This window comes from Aspergillus fischeri, genomic scaffold (genome assembly GCF_000149645.3).
Source record: "Aspergillus fischeri NRRL 181 1099437636249 genomic scaffold, whole genome shotgun sequence".
Lineage (NCBI taxonomy): Eukaryota > Fungi > Ascomycota > Eurotiomycetes > Eurotiales > Aspergillaceae > Aspergillus > Aspergillus fischeri.
This window is the reverse complement of record NW_001509770.1, coordinates 3,123,635-3,137,959: the sequence shown is the minus strand read 5'-3', so window position 1 is coordinate 3,137,959 and position 14,325 is coordinate 3,123,635. Positions and strand designations below refer to the sequence as shown.

At 52.4% G+C, this 14,325-nt stretch overlaps 6 protein-coding genes across 6 annotated transcripts; 2 read left to right on the top strand and 4 right to left on the bottom strand.

Moving 5' to 3' along the window:
* Positions 1 to 27: 27 nt before the first annotated feature.
* Positions 28 to 2,080, bottom strand: NFIA_018210 (uncharacterized protein; the record flags this gene model as incomplete). Its single annotated transcript, XM_001265016.1, has 3 exons — positions 28 to 351; positions 404 to 1,948; positions 2,009 to 2,080. The coding sequence occupies 3 exons, from the start codon at positions 2,078 to 2,080 to the stop codon at positions 28 to 30; spliced, it is 1,941 nt and encodes a 646-aa protein (XP_001265017.1).
* Positions 2,081 to 3,050: 970 nt separating this feature from the next.
* Positions 3,051 to 3,998, bottom strand: NFIA_018200 (EI24 domain-containing protein; the record flags this gene model as incomplete). The annotated part of the gene is made up of 3 exons (XM_001265015.1): positions 3,051 to 3,228; positions 3,291 to 3,868; positions 3,933 to 3,998. The coding sequence occupies 3 exons, from the start codon at positions 3,996 to 3,998 to the stop codon at positions 3,051 to 3,053; spliced, it is 822 nt and encodes a 273-aa protein (XP_001265016.1).
* A 1,499-nt stretch (positions 3,999 to 5,497) lies between these two features.
* On the top strand, positions 5,498 to 6,374 carry NFIA_018190 (HNH endonuclease; the record flags this gene model as incomplete). The annotated part of the gene is made up of 2 exons (XM_001265014.1): positions 5,498 to 5,740; positions 5,808 to 6,374. The coding sequence occupies 2 exons, from the start codon at positions 5,498 to 5,500 to the stop codon at positions 6,372 to 6,374; spliced, it is 810 nt and encodes a 269-aa protein (XP_001265015.1).
* Positions 6,375 to 6,646: 272 nt separating this feature from the next.
* On the bottom strand, positions 6,647 to 10,046 carry NFIA_018180 (translation initiation factor 2; the record flags this gene model as incomplete). Its single annotated transcript, XM_001265013.1, has 3 exons — positions 6,647 to 6,798; positions 6,862 to 9,646; positions 9,702 to 10,046. The coding sequence occupies 3 exons, from the start codon at positions 10,044 to 10,046 to the stop codon at positions 6,647 to 6,649; spliced, it is 3,282 nt and encodes a 1,093-aa protein (XP_001265014.1).
* A 74-nt stretch (positions 10,047 to 10,120) lies between these two features.
* On the top strand, positions 10,121 to 11,255 carry NFIA_018170 (putative mitochondrial carrier protein (Ymc1); the record flags this gene model as incomplete). Its single annotated transcript, XM_001265012.1, has 4 exons — positions 10,121 to 10,226; positions 10,351 to 10,487; positions 10,546 to 11,174; positions 11,225 to 11,255. The coding sequence occupies 4 exons, from the start codon at positions 10,121 to 10,123 to the stop codon at positions 11,253 to 11,255; spliced, it is 903 nt and encodes a 300-aa protein (XP_001265013.1).
* Positions 11,256 to 11,472: 217 nt separating this feature from the next.
* On the bottom strand, positions 11,473 to 14,189 carry NFIA_018160 (putative C6 transcription factor; the record flags this gene model as incomplete). Its single annotated transcript, XM_001265011.1, has 12 exons — positions 11,473 to 12,176; positions 12,235 to 12,254; positions 12,307 to 12,406; positions 12,459 to 12,474; positions 12,527 to 12,650; positions 12,704 to 13,031; positions 13,087 to 13,193; positions 13,340 to 13,789; positions 13,845 to 13,904; positions 13,963 to 13,994; positions 14,046 to 14,064; positions 14,140 to 14,189. 12 exons carry the CDS (start codon positions 14,187 to 14,189, stop codon positions 11,473 to 11,475), a joined length of 2,010 nt encoding a protein of 669 aa, XP_001265012.1.
* Positions 14,190 to 14,325: the final 136 nt, after the last annotated feature.

Genomic DNA, 14,325 nt, shown 5'->3' with positions numbered 1-14,325 from the left:
CTACATTACACTGGTAAGGATTCAGAATCAAAGCTCAGTAAACACGCTGAATTTCGCCTGGTAGTCCTTCAGACTCGCCCACTGGCGCAGCTCCTCCTCATCCTGCTCGCGGTCGCTCAGATAACTCATTCTACGTCCGTTGGCGTGGGGGCTTGTCCCGGCCGTGCCCAGAGTGGGCGCCGCGAGTCCCTCCAGTCGGATGAGGGTGTCGATGAAGGCGTGTAGGTAGGATTCTGCCTCGGCGAGGGTGATGGGGTTGGGACCCGGGGTGGCGGGTGTAAAGGTGGTCGTTTCGGTCCGCGAGGTGGGAAGGTTGAGCAGGGTTGACGCGACTTGGCGGACTTTACCGGTCTGACGGACGGTTAGGTAGCTTTCAACGAAGGGGAAAAGAGCAGATACATACAAAGCTGGCACCGTTGGGCTCCATATTAAGCTCGTTGACCGACTGTAGCAAGACAAACAAATCTCGAACGACGAGACGCCGTTCTTCTGCCATAGTCTTTCCAATGTAGTCGCTCTGAGCAGCATCGTCGATCCCGTTGTGCGCATTGCCCTCCACTTTCACTGGAGTTCCGGGTCCTCCCCCCTCGGAGGTTCGGTGATACATCTTCCAGGTGGCGTAGAGACTCCAGTACTTCTCCGCCAAGTAGGATCTGGTGGCCAGTTGGCTCACGTAGATATTCGCCTTCTGGATCTCGTATTGGATATGGCGACGCTCGCGCATCCAGGGGTCCTCAGCCGCATCCGCGGAATCGTCCCGGTGAGGGTGAAGTGATAGCTCCGGTGGCACATTGGCCAAAGCCCCTTTGGAATTCTGCAAACATTCGAACAGCAGAGACCGTTGCCGCTCCCAATCAAAAATTCGCCCACTGCCGAACGCAACCTCCCAAGCGGATAGGGCGTTGTACGAGTTATAGACCCGGACGTTGGCGTTGAAACCCACCAGCTGCGAAACCCGGTTGGCTGGCTGAGGTTCGATATGTGTTCTGAAAATAAACTCGTCATCCACTTCAAGGGGTAATGGTGGGTAGCGCTCCGTCGGCGTCTCTGGAGCAAGATAGATTGGGGTGTCAGCGGAGCCTATCTGCTGTATTGATCGGTAGCCGACTAGCGTCACATAGAACAGTCGCCGCGCGAGCTCCTGCTCGATCATGTCCACTGGGCGCTCAGCGGGTCCACTGAGTCGATCCTGTGATGTGGCCGACGAAGAAGAAATCGGGCTTGTTGGCCCATAGGACGACTGCATGGTCGATTGGCGGCAAAGATCGTACACATGCAACATCGTACGGCACTCGGCAAGGTACATCCGACATCGCCGGAAGTTGTAGACATAAGCCGAGCAGAGACCCAGAAAGTAGCTGATGGCAGCATCATGGACTGTGGCGCTCCGATCGAGGTACCCAACACCTCGAGCTTGCACAGCAACATCATGGCAGCGCTTGACCAAGGCAAGAGAGTGGGGAAAGGCCGCTTTCTCTGCCTCGGTCTTGAGATGAAGCTTTGGTCTCCTCGGGAAGGATGCCACCAGGCTTCCGATCATTGCGGCCAGGAGGGCCAGGAATGTCGGATTGGTGGTGTCCTCCCGTCGCTCAAAGGCGGCGCGGAACGAGGGCTCATGAGGGATGGGGACCAGTGGGTGAATATACGTGAAGAAATCATCCACCAACAGCCGCGCTGTGGGAAAAGGGCAGATGGACTCTACCGAAGATGGAATTGAAGTGGATGTGAGATTCTGATTAACCGTGGATATTGGTGGAAGCGTTGGGGGAGAGAAATCTGACGGACTGGGAGAGTTTGCAGTAGGAGCGCTAGGTGAAGTTCCTAGTCTCAGTCTCTTCAGCGCCTCTGCATGGCGATTCGGAGGGCCACGACGTCTGCTTGGTCTTTCATAGGTACAGGGGATGTCCAGGCTTGCACATGACCGACAGGGTGGTCCACTTGTATCACACTTTAGCCGATAAATTAGCCTGGCGGTTCTAATTAATACTGATCTCGGCAAGATGAGTACTTTCCTTGACCTTGCGTATACTACAAGCATCACATGCTTTTCGGAGTCTGGTTTTGTTGTCCATTGGCTCATCCGAGTGACTTCGTTACCATTTCCATGCCTCAGGCCGGAATCATCGGGGATTCAGGCACTCAATCCGGATGAACGTCGCTAACTCGCTATGAAGCCAGCAAATCCCTGGAATTCTTTCTCCGCAAGACGAGGAATGCTTCTAAGGGTCAGAGATTCCGGGAACCGATAATTGTCGAACGACTAATGACGACGTTCAAGGTATGGCCTCGAGATCCCCCCTGTATCCAGTCCCCGATGACCCCGAAGAACGAATACAAAGCTACCCCACCACGCGAGTCACTGTCGGACGTGAGGTGAAAGATGGCACAGTGAGGATGAAATAATCAAAGATGAAGACAAGAACCAGCCATGCGTAGAAGCGATGACATGGTTTTGTCTTCTAAAGTTCGAAGTTGGCTCAACAGTGCAGTCCGAGGCTCGGGAAGGTGATGAAACAGCTACCCGAAAGTGGAGGCGATACCGGTATTGTACAATAATGAAGCACTTCGGCAGTGCGAACAGACTAGATACTGGTTGTTCTGGATTCTGGATCAAGACTTGGCGAGCAATCCTTGCGAGTACTTGTAAAGGGGCAGAGACATTCAGAAAATCTAGCATGTTGAGCCGCTGGCCTGGACTTCGTTGAATGTTACTGTTTCACCCTCAGTACCCATCACGTGACTCATGTCTCCTTTCCTCGAGTCAAGTCCAAATAAACTTTCAGCTAGACTACTAAGGAGCCAAGACGACATGGTCTGAATCTCCCGAAGAGTCAACCAGAAAGGCTGGGGACGAGGATTTGAAACCTCGATTCATATCGAGACATCTATGGTGCGACCAGACTGCGCCAGAACGAAGAACGATCACAATCACAGGACCGTCCGTGGATGTTCAATTGAAGAAGGAACTCCTTAATAATGCAAATCACTAAGGGCACATCGCGTCCTAAACTCGGCCAAACCACTTTGTATAAGGTCAAACAGGTGAAGAGTTAGATTATATTGTCATCGTCAGGATACTCATTACTCATGCCGTCATGTCGTCCTCGTAAAGCATCACGTTTGTTCTCAATGTCCCTTACCCAGAGGGCAGACCCGGCCGCAGTTGACATGAGGAAGAGCATTGATAAGCCAGGAATCAGCTGTAGAAGCAAAGCAACCGTTCCGAATCTGCGTCCATAGATCAGAAAATGATCGGCTGAATAGATCAACGCGCAAGACGAGGTACATACGTAGTGTATTGAAGCTGCCGTCGACGGATCCTTTCCTTCCTTTGTTTCTTCGACAGATCCAGCATCTGAAAATACCGCCAGTGATGAAATGGCCCCGCGCGATAACCGGTCAACAACAAGAACATTGGAGTGCCTGCGACAGGGATAAAGTTCAGGGGCAGGAAGAGTATAAACTCGATGATCTGCCGCAGAGAGAACGGCGAATACACCGCGCTGTGGGTCGGTTTACCCAGCCGCTTGAGAACGTCGTCGCCTTGGGGATACAGGACCCTACAAGCGGTGACGAGCTCGCCATGGCCCTCGTTGACAAGAACAGCATCAAAGATGTCCACCAAGGTCTCGTCGACGAAAAATGCCTCAAACAGTAGCGCTACGATGGCCGCTCCTTCTCCAAGAACGAGAAATGCACCATTGACCCAAGCACCGGCGCCTTGGAAGATGGCGAGAAAGGCAACTTGTGGCAGATATGTGAAAAGAAAGAGGATGAAGAGAATAAATGTAGAAAGCAGGACGATAGATATCAAGCGTGCCCGAAACAGCGGCCAAAGAAATCGATGCGACGCAAAGTAGTAAATTCCCTACGTGACGTTCATGAAGCGGTCAGTGACTATACAGGCAACAAGAATAGTGGGATAAACGTACACGCAAAGGATATAACCAAGCAGCTTTGCTGGGATCCCACAGCCTGTTCATTCCGGGCCTGTCCATTCTGGCAAGGCAAAGCTACATCGATACTCTAGTAGTCAATCTCGTTGTGTTCATAGTTGAAAGAGTGATGTGATGCTCTTCAGGCGGCCACATTCAAACATGCCAAGAGAGCCGTCCTTATCGATAAGCAGTAGTATCAACGCTATAAAACCAGAAATTTCTTCCCGCGACTCAATCCTTTTTCTTCTTTTCTCTTTCATATCAAACTGATCACTCCTCCTTATTCACTCTGATATCCATATTTCTCAATGGATCCTGGAGGGGAAATAGGAGGTCAGATGAACGATCGCTGACTTACCCCAAATCCTTCTTACTCTTGTGGAGCGTTTGGAAATATTGACAGCGCACATCACTTTTCTGTATTGCTGGACTGGCCTTTCGAGCCGTACGAAATGGGCTCAAGGACAATCCGCCTGCACATTGCTGCACAAGTAGGGCAGGCTCATGATCTCCCGCTATAGATCGTATGATGGCTGCTGACAAGATCTACGGCTTGGCCAAGGTTGCTCACTACGGCCGTTGGCTGCAATCCCGGCACTGCTCTTTCTCTCCTACCGCAGTTTTTCCGGTCTACATAGACGGCGTTCATGCCTAGGCTCAGGGCTCCTGTGACATCAAAAGCATTTCCACCGACCGGCCATGCGTCTTTCCATGCATTAGGTTTTCAGTCCTTTCCGCCAAATGATAGTAGACCGCCGGTGAGGGCTTGAATTGCCCAATATCATCGATAGAATAATATCCCGGATACTTCCTACGCGGATTGCAAGGTGTTTGGAGCGCAGAATCGCGTTGGAGACCATTGAATTGGTGCCGTTGGTTAAGGCGACCACCTTCATATTCGGGAACGCCGCAATTTGTCGGAACCCTTCCTTCATGTCCGGAAAGGGGGTCATGTTGTCATGAAGATTCATCAAGTTCGTGAGATCGGCACTGCCCATATATGCGTCTGTCTCTGCACGGGATTGCAAATGGCGTTTCATGTCACTTTCACGTAGGATATGCACTCGTGGTCAGGCAGTGACAATGGGTAGCTCAACGTAAATACCGGCTATACTATATTCGAGAGAGGTTACGCATGCTGCTCAGTCTTAGACCCTTAGGTATATTCAATTGAATTGCTCTCCGGGTTTTCGCAATTCTATGTGCCATGGTTTCGTCGAAATATACGGAGTAGCCCCAGCTCCTTGCCGATAGTCGGGGGAGACGACGCTGCCATGGATATCGAGAGCTATCACAATTTCTCTACTTTACATTTATTGTTCCAGGGATCAAATATGTCAGTTCACAGTATACAATCGACTGGTTGGCAAAGGTCAGTGGCGGAGATGCACCTTAATCGCCCCAGGCATCGTAGGCAACAACAACAGCGGTGATGTCAATTCTCGATAGGGCTGGCGGCGATGGTTCGTGTTTCCACCTCCAAACCCGGACGATCATCGCACATTGCCAGACTACGACCGCACTAGGCCAGTCCACTCAGCGTCAGTCTATGCGGCTCGATGGCCTCGCGTGGAACCAGCGAGGGGAGCAATTACGAGGTCTTTCGGGAATGTCTCTCCAGCGCAATCGTGCAAAGATCCGATAATGGCAGAGCAAACCGAGGAGCGAAGCGAAAAGCACAGAAATCTAAACGTGGCACGAGGAAACCCGCTACTGATGGAGCTGGCACCGATACCACGGCTTCCGACTCCTCATCTCTACCATCTCGGGTGAATCCAGAAGAGTTGGCCGAGTTCATCGATGTACGGAACCCCGCCTTACAGAGTCACGAGGGTGTAGAGGTATGCTGAACCAAAGCTACTGCTACAGTTCCTCGCATCAGAAACCTTCCCCTCCCTACCAGCAGATCTCCAAACCCTCTCCTACTCATCCATCCAGCACGACCCCGTCCTCGCAGACAAATACGCCGCCTCCCCGCTCCCCCGCTCCCTCCTCGAGTCTATAACAGCCACCATCCCCGTTGCCGTCTCCGACTCCCTCTCCGTCTATGGCCTCGTTCCCGATCCCTCCGACGTCCCTGACTTCTTTCTGCCAGTGCTCAGCGAGTACGTGGCCAGCGTGACGGCCGCACCGCCGGTATGGGCGACGACGCGCACCGACGCCTGCGAGATCTGCGAGCGCGACTGGATCCCCCTCTCGTACCACCATCTGATCCCGCGCGGGGTGCATGCAAAGGTGCTCAAGAAGGGGTGGCATGAGGAGTGGATGCTGAATAGTGTGGCGTGGCTGTGTCGGGCGTGTCATAGTTTCGTGCATCGGATGGCGAGTAATGAGGAGCTGGCGAGGGAGTACTATACCGTCGAGAGGATAATGGAGAGGGAGGACGTGCAAGATTGGGCGAAGTGGGTGGGAAGGGTGAGGTGGAAGGCGAGGTGAATAAGTCCAGTAGGAGTTGGGGATCATGCAGTTCTTCCGTAGATTAATTTTAGAGACGTAGTTTTGTCATGAATAGCCTATAGATAATGATATCCTATTGTACATGAGATGTAGATCTCCAGGTATATGCGACTTTTCCCAAACCCGCGTATTATCTGTCGTGTCAATTTGCACAAGAGAAGAGAAGGTATTCAACCAGGTAAGAATACAGTAACCTGCCAGACGCGGTTACAGAAGAGCAGGTCGTCTCAGTGATGGAGATTGAGAAAAGCTCAGAGGTATCTTTTCTCATAAATCTCTTCGTAGCACTGGATGTGATCACCCACAGCAAAGTCGGTCCAGCCTTCGAAGCCGATACCACATTCCGTGTCTTTGCGCATTTCGGTCACGTCTTTCTTGACGTTCTTCAGCGACGCAATCGTGCCTATACATTCAGTCAGTCATCTATGCCGTAAGTGAGGTGTCCCCCAAAAATGAATAAGCGTACCATCATAGATCGTGTCCTGTCCCCTCAGCACCCGAACCTTCCTGGCCCGGTGGATCACACCATTACGGACTTTGCATCCCGCGATAGCAACCTTCTCTCTTCCCTTGAGGGTAATCTCGAAGATCTGACCGACTTCTGCTTCACCCGTGACACGCTGTGTGACCGATGGCGCCAGCTGCTCACTGAGCGCCGCCTTGACTTCATCCATGAGCTTGTAGATAATGTTGTGATTCATGATTCTGACCCCCCGCAGTTCCGCCATCCGGGACATGGCAGGGTCGATCGGCATATTGAAAGAGATGATGTTGCCGCTTGCCGTGGCCGCATGCTCAATGTCGAACTCACTGATGGGCCCAACCTCGGAGCGGAGCACATTGGCGTAGACTTCGTTGTTGCCAATGGCCGTCACTGAATTGAGCACCGCCTCGGCGGAACCGCCAACATCGGCCTTGATGATGAAATGCACCGGTTTGGGTCCGGATGCATCCTGGTCAGCAAGAGCTTCCGCTCCCTCGTTCTCCTCTTGCCGTCGCTTTTCTTGCTGCTCTCGGCGGGCTTCGTTGATGGCCGATGTGTCCTCACTCAATCTCTGAGTCTCCGATTTCTCTTGGCGGTACTCCACGACGTCCTTGGCATGCTGCTCGTCCTCCGCCTGAAGAATCTCGGTACCGGCGGTGGGCTGCTCCCTCCAACCATCAATTTCCACCGGCATGCCGGGAGCAGCTTCGGAGACGGCGACACCGGCTTCATTGCGAAGCGTGCGAACACGAGCCCACGTTGTACCAGCAACGATGATATCTCCCGGTCGCAGGGTACCACGTCTGATGAGAGCCGTCGCAACACGTCCATAGCTCTTCGTTGTAGCTTCAATCACCCATCCTTCCACCGCACCGTCTTTGTCGGCTCGATGGTCAAGAACTTCCGAGAGGGTAACGATAGCCTCCTCGAGTTCCAACATGCCCTGACCGGTTTTTCCGCTCACCCCGATAGCCTGGACATCGCCTCCGTAGTCTTCCACATGAACACCATGTACAGAAAGGTCTTGCTTGACCTTTTCTGGGTTGATACCTTCCTTGTCGATTTTGCTGATAGCGACAATGATGGGAACGTTGGATTCGGTGGCGTGCTTGATGGCCTCAATAGTCTGTGGTTTGACACTGTCGTCTGCAGCAACCACCAGCACAACAATGTCAGTTACATTCGCACCGCGACGACGCATATCCAAGAAGGCTGCGTGCCCAGGAGTGTCCAAGAAGGTGATAGTCTTGCCCGAAGGCATAGCTACGGAGAATGCACCAATGTGCTGTGTGATACCCCCGTGCTCCGATGCGGCCACAGACGACTTTCGGAGCCAGTCCAAAATGGTGGTCTTGCCGTGATCGACGTGACCCATAATCGTCACTACCGGTGGCCTAGGCGGCAATGCAGACTTGTCTTCTGGCTCGGGAGCAGCAACCAGGTCCTGATCATCGGTCTCGAAGATAGGCTCGAAGTTGTACTCGCTCGCGATCAAGCCTGCTGTTTCAGCATCAAGAATATGGCTGTACGAGACATCTTCAAATCCCATTTCCTCCATCCTCCGAACGAATTGTGCCGGCCGCACACCTATGACATCAGCGAGGTTGCTGACGCTGATGAATTCCGGAAGGTAGAGAGGACTGGGAGCCGCCGCCTCGAGCTCCTTCTGCCGGGCCTTCTCTTTCTTCTGGCGCTTACGTTCCTGGCGGCGACGGCGGCGGTCGTCTTCTGGGTCAAATTCTTCGTCGTCAACATCATCTCCTCGTTCCTTGCGACCTTCCCACCGCTTGGGCTTTTGCCCACTCTGAGCTTCTGTCTCGTATGTCTGTTGAAGTTTCTCCAGAGCTGACTGGTCCCATGTCCATGGGTCTGCCTCCGGTTTGGATGATTTGCGCCCTGCTCCAGAAGCTTGGCGGTCGGCACCGCGGCTTTCTGTAACCTTATCCCTAGCATTCGACTGTCGCTGTTCTGCCATTGACTGCGTCTCTGATTCTGTTGATGCAGGTAGAGATTCGGTCTTGCGTCCTGTCTCCACAAGGTAGTTATCAAGCGCGATGTTTCTCAAACCTCCGGCCTTTGGGATCAAATCCCCGAGACGGCGTCCCGAGTTTTCATATTCCGACTGCAACGACTGGGCGAGCCTCCGAATCTTTAAGGCGTTCTGTCCTTTTTTGATCTGACGAGGCGACTCGGGGGCTGGCGCGTCCGATTTCGGCTTTGGGGTATTACAGCGTGGGCAGGTGTTGGTTCTCCCGAAACAATGGTACTGGCATCGTGGGCATTCCCAATCATTCCATCGAAAAATTTTCGCTGGTCTGCTCGAAGCTGCATCGACATTCTTCTCTGGCTGGCGCTCCCGTAACGAAGCGGAGTTTCGCCTCGTTCCAGAAGTATCGACTACTCGTATCAAATCGTCCGTCTTTTCACGTAGCCCAAGCCCCTGCCGTCGTTGTTTCTCCACCTCTTTCTCCTTCGCGGCGGCTTCCTTCCTTGCTATCAACGAATCGCGAAGCGCTTGTTCTGCCGGACTCAATGTGGCAGGTTTAAACGCCTGCTTAGCTCCCCAGCGACCACCAATTTTCGAACCTCCCCATGCTGGACGGGATACCGACCCATCTTCGTTAGGATTTGCGGACTCGGACGACGATTCAAGGAGCGCGAGGGATGAACGAAAGCTCCGTCGGGGAACATAGGCTGGTAATGGAGCAGAAGCAGATTTCCTGGACCTGGCTGGGCATGACCATTCGGGCCCGTGACGGCGAGAGAGCTGTGATGTATCTGGATTAGAATCATAATCGAGGATTGCAGTCGAGATCACTTACCTCTACCACTAACCTCCTATGCATAATTCGATGGAAGAGATCATTCCCTCTCTCTCCAGCACTGCTATGATAGTCGGAGCGTTTCCCTCGGGGGTCAAATTTCCAGACGATACACACGGTTAATACCCGGTAAATGAAATACGCGTTTCCAGACTTTTGTTTCCCGCGCACGAGGTCACGTGCGTCGGCGTATCTGCCGAATCGGAGACGAAGATTGGGATGGCTGCAGTGGAGAGATTCCACCATTCCGCCCCGATAAGAGGTGCTAGGATCTTTATATCCCTTGAGAGTTTCCTCTGGTCCTCCGGGAAGTGAGACAAATCCTCTATCTTCGCGCCGAACCATCTTGTGGCAGATAAACCCGCGCCAGTTGCCGCTGAGTCTTATCGCAGATCAACTCGATCCATTGTCACGCCAAGATGGAGTCGGAGGCTTTTGAGGACATGCAAAAGGGCGGAGGAGCTCTGCGCACCCTCAAGGATTTGGCTGCTGGTGCTGCGGGCGGCATTGCTCAGGTGCTTCTTGGTATGTAGATATCACTTCTAATCAATTGTACGCGCTTGCGATACTAACGGCTTATAGGACAGCCTTTTGGTGGGTGAACCAGAGAACTCACAGATAGAGTCAAACCTTGGTTAACACTTGTCAGATATTGTCAAGGTGCGGTTACAGACAACGTCAGAGTACAAAAGCGCTCTAGACTGCGCCACGAGAATCTTCAAGAATGAGGGTCCCCTGGCTTTCTACAAGGGGACTTTGACCCCGCTCGTTGGTATCGGTGCCTGTGTAAGACTAAGATTCAACTCCTTGACATTTGCTTGCAAGAAGAACTCATATCCTGCAGGTCAGCGTACAATTCGGTGCGTTCCATGAAGCCAGAAGACGGCTGGAGGAGCTCAACAAGAAGAAGTATGCCGATCCGACCCTCTCCTACGGTCAGTACTATCTGGCCGGAAGTTTCGCGGGTCTCACCAACTCCGCCCTCTCGGGCCCCATTGAGCACGTCCGCATCCGCCTGCAGACGCAACCTCACGGCGAGGGCCGCTTGTACACCGGTCCGCTCGACTGCATCCGGAAACTCGTTTCTCAGGGAGGCGTGCTGCGCGGTCTCTACAGGGGCCAGAACGTCACGTATCTCAGAGAAGCCCAGGCCTACGGTACCTGGTTTCTGACCTTCGAGTACCTGATGAACCAGGATGCTAAGCGCAACAACATCAAGCGCGAGGAGATCTCCAGCATCAAGGTCGCGACTTACGGTGGTCTTGCCGGTGAGGTCCTGTGGCTGAGCAGCTACCCCTTTGACGTGGTCAAGAGTAAGATGCAGTGCGACGGATTCGGTGCGCAGCAGCAATACAAGAGCATGACCGACTGTTTCAAGAAGACCTTTGCCGCGGAGGGCTTTGGCGGCTTCTGGAAGGGCCTGGGGCCGACTCTCCTGAGAGCTATGCCCGTATCTGCGGGTACCTTTGCTGTGTACGTTCCTCTTACGTCGTTGATATGATTTTCCTGCTGACTCGCTACAGTGTCGAGCTCACCATGAGAGCATTGGGTTAGACATGCCTATCTTGTCATGTTTTGACATTTTTCCTTTTCTGTTAGATATCCAGGTCTCGTTCATTTCAACATGAGATTGAAGGAAAAGTTTCTTGAGGCAGATAGAGGATGTTCATACGTTATACATATCTGGGTATTTGTTTATATGTACATGGTCGAACGATAATGAGACTCGGAACGATTTCCCCGCGTGCTTACCCTCTTTCAAAGTTATCAACTAGATTGCCAGTGAAAAATCCCCAAAGAAATCCTGCCACGCGGTAGGAAAATAGAACAGATTCAGGCCTGGGAAATCCCACTCCGTCACAAACTGCTCGGGCACAAACGACTGCAAATCCGCCTGCGCATCGAACAGCTCCCAGAATGGGACCATGGCCGCCTGGTCGACATCCATCCCGCTGTCCTGCACGGCCCTCCCGTACTTCTCGATGCTGAGCTTGAGAATCTGCAGGTAGATCTTGCTACTGCCGTTCGTGTTGCCGTGGGAGTCCGCGCTCTTGGTCAGTTCGCTGAGCAGTCGGTTCCCGTGCTCGAGGAGCTCCTGGTGTTCTTCTTTTCGTTCCGGCAGGAGACGGGAGAGCTTCAGGAGGAGAAGAAAGCAGAAGGCGCATTTGGCCCAGACAAAGTCCATGGCGTATTTCAGTTTCGCGAGGTAGAAGTCCGGCTCGCTGCTGATCAGGCGCAGATGTTTGCGGGCGCCGGCCTTGGCCATGACGAGGATATTTCGCTCGGAGGAAGACATCGCCCTGTCGGATGTTAGCTGACGAGCGGGGGGGATCCAGGTCGGAAAAACGCACGCAACGTTCTCTACGCCCATTGATCGCAGCGCCTTGCAGTAAAGCATCATCTCGGCCCAGCATTTCTGTACGCGCAGTGCGAGCAGGAGGAACGGCTTTTCCGCTTCGGCGGGGATCGAGTCTTCTGTGGAGGGTGAGTCGTTTATCATTATAGGTAGCTTGGTAATCTTCAATGAGCTTACCGATGATGCGCAACCAATCACTGATACCAGTCAGTATATCACACCGTTGGGTTGAAAGGAGGGGATACGAACTCGAACCAGAGATCAAGTTCAACCCTGACCTCTTGCACGAACCTAGCAATGTCTGAGCGAATAAGAGTCTCTTTGCCGCTCAAGGTATCGTTGATACTAGCTGCTGGATATCAGCTGATCGTTCAGAACACAAGTCAAATCGGTTAGATTACCTCTAATGGCGTTTAGCTGTAATAATGGTCAGCTAGTTCACAGTACAGCAGCCTTTCTGTTTACCTACCTCAACTTGAGAGAACAGGCGCAAATCCAGAATAGTCGATGAAGGATGTTTGAGCAAGGTTCGACACCGACGTGAGTTCCCAAGCACTCGGATGCCCGGCGGTTTGCCGCCATCGACACGAAAACTAGACGATAATTGTCAAATCCATTCGTCCGACATCGATCAAGAGCAGCTTACATATGCTCCAAGACCAGTAGCCCGAACCAGGTTCTGGACTTTCGCATCAAACTGCATTCTTCCTCTGTAGATCCAGAAGCTCCATGTAAGCCCTCAACTTCTTTCATCGACATACGCTGCGTCAGCTCCTCGAACGCTTCGTCCAGGTCCAGATCTAAGGCCATTCGAGTCGCGAAGGATAATATCAACGAGCGCTCCGTAGAATAGCAGGCAACAACAAGCAATGCTTGAACAGACTCCAAGCAATTCAACCTCTTGTTTTGGATGATGACATTGATCCATTTCTTGAGCTCTGCGTGCAGTATATCAGATATCTGAGGACCGAACCCTAACATATGTTAGCGAAACGCCTTCACAAGGCATAGAGCAATATCGGTAGCTACTGGGTTCGATGCGGCTTCCTATCGTGCAGATAGCGTTGAGTAGGATGCTGCTTCGCGAGCGCACCGAATCGAAGGTGTCGTACTCGGGGTCGAATACCGGGATATACCTGTCCTGTTTGTGGCAACGTACGTATCAGCAAGCCAGGACGAGGATACGGAAGTACTGCAACACATACGCAGCCTTGGAAGAATCTGTACCATCGTTGGTTAGCAAGGATGGGACAAAGTACCAACTTTTGTCAAGGGATCTCACGTGTTGAAACAAGAAATGGCATGGTCTGGCGTCATCAAGCCCTTCGAGATAAAATCTGCAACTGGCTCATCACGTATCTCGAAGCCAGACCTTTTCCTCTTCGTCACACTGCCTGCTTCTGTGATGATAGTTTGCATGCGAGAATGGGTAGAAACTTCTCCAGGGCTCGCAGCCAGCCTGTGTACCCCAGGCTGGTCGCCAGCTGGGGCATCTCCATAGTTGGCCTCAGAAAGTGGAGGCACAACGGTGGACCCAAGTATCATCTGAGAAGCAGGGGACGTACGACAATCTGGGCCTTGTCCGTTGGGAGGCAGATTCTCTCTATGAGGCGCCTGTCTCTCAGTGATGAGACCTCGGGCGTCCGAGTTTGAATATGTCTGCAGAAGATCACGTAGAGCATCCACTTGCTCTCTGAGATGACGAACCTCAGCTTCGACGTTTTCGAGTCTCCTGCAGAGGCGTCAGTTATACAGGGAGTAGGCGTAAAACAGGTGCGAGAACGTACTCCGTAGCAGGGTCCTTTGGGATGTGAAAAAAGACACATCGCTTTTTTAGCTTGTTGCACCTGATATACAATCAGCACTATCGCTCTAGCAATGTGTATCACTGGTGGCGATTGGTACCTGGTGCAAGGCCTCTTCCCATCACACTTGACCTGGGTACATCAGCGGTCAGTCAGAGAATACTATAGACAAAGAGAACATACCTTGGACGTTCTACAAGCACTACAGGCTCGCTAAATCATGTTGTCAGCTATAATGTCGCATGTGCTCACGTTGGATAGGGAGAGGGAAACATACCGGAATTCGCTTCTTACCCGGTGGAGCCGACACGACACGGGATGATGCATCTGAATCCATCGCAGGGTGAATACATATCACATATTCAGGAAAATACTGGGAGCTACTCGTTGAACGCGGGAAAATCTGGGGAAATCAAGATTTCAGCGGAACAGTGTCGAGAAAATAGACTCCGTGGGGTGACAC